Below are 9657 nucleotides of genomic sequence, written 5' to 3' on the forward strand. Positions count from 1 at the left end.
AGAGAGATATTGACATCTATTTTAAATTAAAAAAATCCCAAAAAGATAGTTCTCTTCACTTTCATCTCATATCAGGTATAGCCAAGAGACAATATTACATTATTTGAAAAGGAGAAACAATTTGGATGATAGTACATTAGAAGGCAATTGGAGACTAATGTGTAGAGATCCTCAATTTGATAGGATTGGGGAAACCGTTAAGAACTTAGTTATTCAATTTTCGATTGATAATATTTGTCCTTCACCAAATTGAAGAGATATCATCAAGCAAAGGATTGTGTTGGAATTCATTAGAATAATTGAGAGGGGGTGAATCAGTTATCTAGGGTCCAAATGTACAAATAAAACTTTTTGGTACTTAATAGATTCATATCCATATACGGTATCATTCATACATCCATTAGATCATCAAATACCTTAAACATTTTGCATAATGTTGTTCTAGGTCAAAATAACTTTGTAGGAATGTAAACATAAAATGCTACAAAATCATTCACACATTTTGATGCAAGGATTTTATGTGGAAACCTAATTTGGGAAAAACCACAAGTAATATGCTATCGATTCTCACTCTTTTGAAGTGATGGCCTATGAAAGGCCAACTCTATTAAATGTTATAATACACATTATTAAATATGACCTAGTTAAAGGATTTCAATCACCCTATTAGGATATCATATTAAATAATGTACCCAATGGATTACATCTAGTTAGAAGTATTAGTCATTGCATGAATTTATGCTAGGAGTTAGTTTTATTAATAAATCACCACATTGATTAAAACCTTTAAAGAATGAAGAATTGAATAAACAAGCTCAAGTATTATTGCAGAAAGGTTTGATTAGAGAAAGTTTGAGTCCTTGTGTAGTATCAACTATGTTGGTGCCTAAGAAGAATGGAGAATGGAATGTGTCCTAACTGTAGAGATATAAACATGATTAAAATGAAGTACATATTTCCTTTACTGAGAATGAATGATATAATGGATTTCTTGAGTGGAGCAAGATATTTTACCAAGATTGATTTGAAGAGTGTCTATCACTAGATAAGAATTAGAGAAGTGGATAGGTGGAAGGTTTATTTAAAGAAATATGAAGGTTTTTTTTCAAATAGTTGGTTATGACTTTTGGTTTGACTAATGCACATAGTGCTTTTATGATATTGATGAATGAATTTTCAAAGAAATTTTTGGGCAAGTTTGTGATTGCCTATTTGGACGATATTTTGATATATTGAAAGAATAAAAGTTGTTAATCAACCTTACGAGGTGTTCCCTCATGAAAGAGGAGATAATGTATTTGAGTCTTGTTATTTTAGTTAATGGTTTGAAGATGAATCTCGAGAATGTTAAAGTGACCTTGGAGTGGTGTACACTTCATAGTGGTGGTAAAATTAGATCTTTTCAGGGAACAAAATTCTTTACTAGAATTTCATCAAGAATTTTAGTTCAATTAGTAGTTCTATGATATAGAAAATAGGAGGTGATAAGAAGTAGTTCAAGTGGACACATTAAGCTAAACACAAGTTTTGAGACAATGAAACACAAGGTCTAACAATGTCTAGTTACATGTAGTTGGAGCTATATTGGCTTTGCCTGATTTTACTAAGATATTTTAAGTTGATTGTAATGCAAGTGGAAGTGTAATTGGAGCTATATTAAGTCAAGAATGAAAACCTATTGCTTTCTATAGTGAGAAGTTGAATAATTCTAAGATGAGATATTCAATCTATGATCAATAACTTTATGCTATTGTTCAAGCTTTAAAGAAGTGGAGATATTAATTGATGCCTAAGGAATTTGTGTTTTATACTCATCATAAATAATTGTAGTATTTTTGTATTTAGAACAAGTTGAATCAGAGACATATGAAATGGTTTCAATACTTGCTAAATTTTACTTTTGCGTTGAAGTATACAAGTGGATAATCAAATAGAGTTGTTAATGCATTAAGTAGAAGAAGGAATTTGTTATGGGAGTTGAGGTACTTGGGTTTGATGATTTGATAACCTTATATGAGACTAATCCTAATTTTGCAGAGCCTTGGAAAGCTTGTAAAGAACTAGTCATTGATAATCAAACTAAGTGCGTTGATTATTTCATTCCAAATGACATGTTGTTCAAGGGTATCCAATTATTCACACCTAGAGGTTGAATGATGGATAATATTATCAAGGATAACTATAGGAGAGGACTTGTAGGATTTTTTGGTGTTGGCAAAATAGTGAGATTTATTACTAATCTGAGTTATTTTTTACCTCAAGTCCATATGGATGTTCAAAATTTTGTCAGAAGTTGTAGAGTATGTCAAGTTGCTAAAGGAATTAGTTAAATTATGGAATTGTATAAACCATTACCTATTGGAATTTTAGACCTTGGGATGACATTAGCTTGGATTTTGTTCTTGGGTTACCTAAGAAACAACAGGGTAATGATTCTACGTTTTATATAATTGACAATTTTTCTAAGATGGGTCATTTTATACCTTGTAGGAAAACATCAAATGCAATACATGTAGCTAATGTATTCGTCAAGGAAAATATGTGGTTGCATGGGTTACCAAAGAGTATTGTTTTAGACAAAGATAATAAGTTTGTTGGCTATTTATATAAGACACTTTAGAAGAGGATGAATACTGATTTGAATTTTAGTTATACATTTCATCCATAGGTTGATGGATACATAGAGGCTGTGAATAGAAGTTTGGGTAACTTTTTGAGATGATTAGTTGGAAACTAAACATGTAATTGGGATTTAGACTTGGCACAAGTATAGTTTTCATTTAATAATTTAGTGAATAGGAGTATCAAGAAGACACCTTTTGAGATTACTATTGGTATACATCCTAGAGGAATTATAGACTTAAGATATATTATTCTAGAGTAGAAAATAAGTGTTGAAGTAGAAGGTATGCAAGTTTCATGAAGACTTTGCATGATGACATAAATTATAACTTGAAGCATATTAGATCATAAGTGTAAAGATATATCTCACTGAACTAGGAGATATGAATTTTGCATTGGGTGATGAGGCTATGACTCATTTGAAGAAGAAACGGTTTCCTCTTGGAACATATAGTAAGTTAATGATGAAATATTTTTGACCATCTAGGATCTTGAGGAAATTTGACAATGGTAATTCTTTTGAAGTTGAGTTACTTGATGACATGGATATTTCACTGATATTCAAATTAATTTATTTATATGAGTATCATGAGCCCGATGATGATTTAGTTATGAAGATATATTATCCTAAGAAGAAACAAGATGATATTGAGAGGATTTTAGATAGTATAACTGGAAGAATACCAGAGGAAAGGATTATTTGGAATACTTAGTTTAGTGGAAGAATAAATCAGTAGAAGATAGTTCTTGCATTTTCTAGTCTAAGTTAAATCATTTTGGTTTTACTCAGGCTGTGTGAGTATTCTGATGTGGAAATTAGTTTTCTAATAAGCTTGGGTGTTTGATGCAAGAGCATCTTGGGAATAAGACAATCTTGCATCATTCTATTTTTTTGTTCTTTTTGTTCCTATTTTTTAGTTTGATTGTTTATGTGTAAAGTTCTTTGATCATGCATCTCACCCTACCTGATTTTGGAATCCTAAATATGAACTCTCATGCATCATTGTTCTATAGTTGTGCATCTTATAATTTTGTACTCTTTGAGTTTGAATTATCCTTAGGTAGCATGTTCTTCATTTTCACCATGAGCGATGTGTGGAATTTCATTATGCAATGATTATTCTTTTGCATGACAATTCATGACTCTTTGTAAAGATTATTGGATCATGTGTGGAACTATATCTTGGCTTGCAAATTCTTATGTCCTTATTTTCTTGATTTCTCATCTTATCTTTAAGGGTAATACCTCTTTATTGTCATTCATTTCCTAATTATTAGAAAGTGTGATTCTTCTAGGCCAATTTGAATGTCACAATGGCTATATATGTAATATCCTTGATGTGTCTTAGTAGTGTGACATAATAGTAATATCTAAGGTTAATCTCTTGTTCGTTTATGGTCGCACATTGGATCAGGTCTATAATTGAAGACTGAAATTGGGTAGACCTATTACCTGGCATGTTTATAGGAAAATTTTCATTGGATCTACATTGAATAAACTTAATATATTATTTATATCATTATTTTTTGTTATTTGTTCCCTATAATTACTCTTGTTGGTTGGTTGGACATCTCCATTGGGGATATCTCCATGCTAGTCTACGACACTAATGCTATGCAAGGTTCTTGGAGAGGACACAAATAACAAGGAAAAATACAAGGAAAGGACTAGAGTTAGGTGCTCTACTAGTTAGGGTACAACATAAAATCTCTACGCCATGCATAATTCTCCTTTTTTGGATCTTGTTTTAGTTTTTTTTGATCCTTGGTAGCTTTTCAACAAGATTTTATACTTTTTGGTGTATTATGGTAAATAAGTCTTGGGCTTTGATTTGAACATTTTGTTAGTTCTTAGATTTTAGACTTTAATATTTTCCCTTTGGTATTAGATTCCAAGGTGAATAGTTTATTTACATACAACATGTTCTTAAACCTTGATATGAATATGTTAGTTGATGATATGTTGCTAGTTAATATGTTATTTCTCCTTGTGCATAGTTTTTGATGTTGATAATGTTCTTGGTGTGCCATTAGTTTTTTATGCCTTTGGGCCATGGTTTTGTAAGAGACAATACCATTATTTTTTTGTTGATTAATATTAGAAAACAATGATAGCTAGGACATAAAAATAAAATGGACTTAAGATTGACCAAACAATAGTTGCCATGTTTAGGTGTCTCCAATTCTCTAGTGTGTGAAGAAAAAAATCAAAGGAAAGAAAAATTTAAAACACCAATTACATGTCTTTGAAATAATTTCTCTCTTGCTAGTTTCTATGAAGTTGGCCCTCATTAACATACAATTTAAGGAGAAGTGATTTTCATACCTATCATGTCTTTGTATTGCTATCTCTCTTGTGAGTGTGCCTGATGTTATGATTAGCATAAAAGTTAAGGAGAAGTGATTTCCATATTCTGAGTTGCATGGATGTTCCATGTATTAAGGGTGATTATCATAAATCTTATATGAAGAAGTAACATCCTTGAAAATTTCACATTACAACTAGACATGATCTATCCCCTAAAATTATCATATTCAAAACAAACATAAGAAATGTCACTTTCTCACATATTAAATCAACTAATATAATAATCTAATTATGAATCAAGCTATTACCCTTTGTTGATGTTCCAAATTATACAAGAAATGTCACTCTCTCACATATTAAATCATTGATATAATAATCTAATAATGAATCAAGCTATTTCCCTTTGTTGATGTTCCAAATTTACATTCTTAATTTATTAATGAACATTCACATTATCCTAGAACTATCTTACAATCATGCTTTTACAAATATAATATCTAATTTTACTTTATGATTATCAAACTTAATAATGGGTCAGAGCACTCATGTTAGTGATCTTGACCCCAAAAAAATATCCACCTTAAATATACATTTCATCGGAACAGATATGCCCATGTTCATGTAAGTGAAATATTTCAATGGAAAAAAATCGCAAATTTAACATAGCGTCTCAAGTCTCAAGAGATTTAAAAACCCTGATTGTATGCGTTTTCATTGTTATTTCAAGGTTTGAAAGATTTCCAAAGCCAACAATGTGTGAGTTAGACAAGTGACTATATTTTTCAACATGCTTGATGAAAACAGCATGGTGATGATAACGTTAGGGGTCTAGTAGCTTGGGAATACGATTCTGCAGTAAATCTTGGGCAATGAATCTATAAGTTGTCTCTGTTGGATGAACTGAATCCCAAAATATATATTTGGAGGCATCAGTGCATGTAAATGGCGTTCGCTTGTTGCACGTATATCCAAATTCTAGTGCACCAATTCCGCAGCATGCTAGACTTGTATACTTTATACCTGCAATTTAGAAGAGAAAAAGAAGAAGAAAACATTCAACATGATGTATTGTATATTTATACAATGATGGGTGGATTGAACTATATCTAATATATTGTAACATGTTTTAGATTATACTTTATGATCTATTACGAATTATACTATTTGATAATGAATCACAAAAGATAATTGATAAGTAAGAGATAATTTTCACAGCAAGTCAAATTGTGCAGTTTTTGAGTCAAATTCATCGACCCATATTTTATGAGTAGTGATTAAACATGAATCTATCTCTTGAGCTTGAGCGTGCTTAACTACTGAGTTTCCTCCATAGTTAACCCACTTGAAACCTCAACAGCACTATGCACCATTCAATAGAAAGCCCCTTAAGCTCATCAGCTGACAAATAGGAGATAATTTCCACAAATAAAACCAAACAGTACTCAAATTCCTATAACTTAAAATAAAATATTGATGAATAGTGATAAAATGTAACCTAATATTAAAATCAAACACAGTTAAATTCATAAACCCCTTTACCTAACATTCAAGATTGCTAGATAATTAATAAAACTACTTTGTAGAGGACTTGCAATTTGAAAAGAGCAAACAACATCTTAGGTTTACCGAATTTAGCAGGATTGAGCTCCATGTCAATCAACTGGCTATATACGTCTGCATAAACAATTCGAAGGCCCCGAAGATTGGACTTGAGGGAATCAATCATCCCTTGTAATTTAATATTATAGTCAATTGCATTTTGATTGAGGTCCTTCACACATCCTCCACTCGTCCTGAAAACTTTGGCTGCTCTTTCCAATGGCAGACAGCCCAATGGAGGAAGCCCTACCATGGCTATTCTGCGTGCTCCATAGCTGTATATGTCCTGCAACCATATCTTAATGTAGATAAGTATTTAATATAGAAAATATTGAGTGCAAAATAGTCTTATAATTAGGTTTTAAGTAGGGGAAAGATTTAGTAGGGAATATGTTCTAATGAGTGTGATAGCAACAATTAATTTATTATTTATATTTATTGATTTAATATTTAATATTTTTAATGACTATTTATAATTGAATGATACCTATTTCTTAAGTAATCAATTGTGTCATTGATGCTACATTCATTGTACAAGTTGAAGGGTCCCTAATGCACTACAATTAGTATCACTTTTTTGGAAGTAATTTTGAGCAATTTGACAAAAAGTATGCATATGTGACGAAACGGGTAGATTCGAACCCAAGGCCTGACAAGAGACTCACAATTTACCATTGTGTTGTACACTCTTGCCTTCATATTTGATGATTTGACTTGCAAGTAAGCAGTTGTAAATATTTGAGGTGATTTGAAGTTTTTATATAAGATTTTGATAAATTTAAATGAAAAATTTAAATGAAAAATTGAAATATTTTTACAATTTCATTTATAGCCCTTTTCATATAATAAAAGTTTTATTAAAGTTAATATGATTTATATTTTTCATTCTAATATGATTGGACCATGTCAAAGATTTTTGAATCAATTGAGTGACACTCCATGATTAATTATTTAAATGACAAAGAGGTATAGATGATGAAGTGCAATCTAAAATGCTGATGATACATAGTGGAACATGATCTCTAAAATGTTTACTAAAAAAAACTCTCTTAGAATCTAATCCAAAAACACCATTGACAAATGCAAAATGTTCATCAATATTTGTTATAACATATTTTATAAATTAAAAAATATTAGCTTTCCACAAACTATTATATGGACCAATATGGTCTTTATATTATTTCATACAATAAAAAAAATTAGCTTTCCACAATCTATAATATGGACCAATGTGATCTTTAAATTATATTATATAAGTTTTTAAGATTATTTCATGATAATTAATTGAAACAAAGAGAACTAAAAAATAATGTAATTTGATCTAAAATGTTGGTGATGAATGATAAAGTGTACTCATCATTTCCAAAATACAAAATGTTGACAAATACCACATAAATAATTGAAAACATTAGATTTTCACATTTTAAATATTATAATATTAATTATTCTGACTTTTTGATTAGATTATTTGAATCAACGATTAAATTCCTCCATGTATTATTAGAATAACAGTACAAACCTAATATAAATTGAATATAAGGTTATAAACTATGATCTAATTCGAAAACAACATTGATCAATAGTTCTCAAATGAAACAGCCATAAATATACGCACCTGAAGTATGTTGGAACTGATTTGTATGATATGATCTTGGAATTGGGAAATGTTGTACTTGGATCTTGTGAATGGATTGACATAATAATTCTCAATAAAATCATTGCTGCCTGCGCTCACAACGAATATTGCTTTATTCAAAATTTTGTTGGCCTCTTCAATTCCTGCTATTTTCTCCAACTTTGTTTTGTACTCCTTGAAGAACTCAACTTCCTTCCACATGGGTATTACAGACTAGCAATTGCAAAGACAACAATAAAGAGAATTAATTATAGATTCTCTGCATGCAAATATTAACATTCATCATTTGGAGAGACCTACTTAATGTGAAAGTGCAAAAAGAGGAAAATATTATGAAATATATACTCCAAGTGGCTTTTCAGCAGGGAGGGACCTTAAATTTTATACTACAGTAGCAGTAGATTTTTATAGCCAATGCTAACTATTTTATAAGATAATTTCGATACAGAGCTTTCGAAGTTTTAGGTTTTAAGCATGGGATAAAGTATGAGAAGATAAAGTATGAGAAGAAGATGAACATACAACAAGTCGCGAAGTTGCATTATCATATCCAGTGCCAGCAGATGCAAAGCTAACTCCAGTAAGAAGGTCATGCTCCTTCAGTCCAGAGTCCAGATATGCTGGAACAGCCTCTTTTATATGCAGTCCTTCAGCTATGTTCATTACCACATTATAAAAAATGTTCATTGACACATTATAACTTACATCGGAAAAAGTGCTAATTAGCATTTTATAACCCAGTTCAGAGAAAAAAAAATGAATACTAAGAAAAAATCATTTCAAAATTGACCATCTATGAACTATATGTTCATTAGTACATAATTATAACCCACATCAGAAAAGAGATGAAAAATAACATGATCATTTCAAAAGTGATTAACTATGAATCCTATGTTGATTACATGGAGAAAATTTGAAAAATAACATAATCAGATTCTAAATTGATTACCTATGAAGTCTGTTGGAAGCCTTCCATTGCAAAATCTGCCAGTGGAATTATGGCCAGGGAAATCTTTTCCATAGGGAGGGAAATTGCTCTTAATAAGAGTTGAAATATGATTGTTATTTCCTGGATCTACAGTTGAATCTCCAAATACAATAACTGCAGGTGCCAATTGTTTTGCATCTGCTTCAGCACCCCATCCACTAACAATGGCTATTGCCCAACTAAGGGCAATAATTTTAAAAGCCATTGAAGCTGTGGGGTATTGCACTCTGCATTTTCAAATGTAAGAAAAATTAATATAAGTACCATGAATATTGATTGGAGCTTCACCCAGTTGGCTTAACAATCACCAACCTAAGACTTCAATGTGTGGGTTTGTTCTACCTTTACCTAAATTAGTTCAACGCCTTCTACCATTTAAAGAGTATTTTTTCTTCAAAGTGGAGCTTTCAAGAAAATTTAATTGGGACAAATTAACACTGGTCAAAACTGTCTTGGATTAAAGAGTTATAAATTACTTGCAAGTATTTTATATAATTCATGAAA

General features: G+C 30.7%; 1 protein-coding gene across 2 annotated transcripts; it reads right to left on the reverse strand.

Annotated features, from left to right (window-relative positions):
- Positions 1–5615: 5615 nt before the first annotated feature.
- Positions 5616–9403, reverse strand: LOC149577518 (GDSL esterase/lipase At4g26790-like). Of its 2 annotated transcripts, XM_089824157.1 has the most exons (6): positions 9115–9403; positions 8688–8818; positions 8145–8378; positions 6557–6815; positions 6245–6328; positions 5784–5950 (listed from the first exon to the last, which is right to left on the reverse strand). In XM_089824157.1, the coding sequence occupies exons 1-5, from the start codon at positions 9356–9358 to the stop codon at positions 6264–6266; spliced, it is 933 nt and encodes a 310-aa protein (XP_089680283.1). In that variant the 5' UTR covers positions 9359–9403; the 3' UTR covers positions 5784–5950; positions 6245–6263. The 2 variants fall into 2 exon arrangements, with proteins under 2 accessions (XP_089680278.1, XP_089680283.1); XM_089824152.1 differs by lacking the exon at positions 6245–6328 and having other exon boundaries at positions 5616–5950.
- Positions 9404–9657: the final 254 nt, after the last annotated feature.

The sequence above is a fragment of the Cupressus sempervirens genome, chromosome 1 (assembly GCF_028749045.1).
Source record: "Cupressus sempervirens isolate cs-2001-9-10 chromosome 1, ASM2874904v1, whole genome shotgun sequence".
Lineage (NCBI taxonomy): Eukaryota > Viridiplantae > Streptophyta > Pinopsida > Cupressales > Cupressaceae > Cupressus > Cupressus sempervirens.

Coding starts and splice junctions, on each gene's coding strand:
- LOC149577518 (XM_089824152.1), bottom strand. CDS start 9,358: ATGGCTTTTAAAATTATTGCCCTTAGTTGGGCAATAGCCATTGTTAGT. Junction 8,819..9,114: donor GCTTCCAACAGACTTCATAG/GTAATCAATTTA, acceptor TAATGAACATAG/CTGAAGGACTGCATATAAAA. Junction 5,951..6,556: donor GCTCAATCCTGCTAAATTCG/GTAAACCTAAGA, acceptor TCTAAATTGCAG/GTATAAAGTATACAAGTCTA.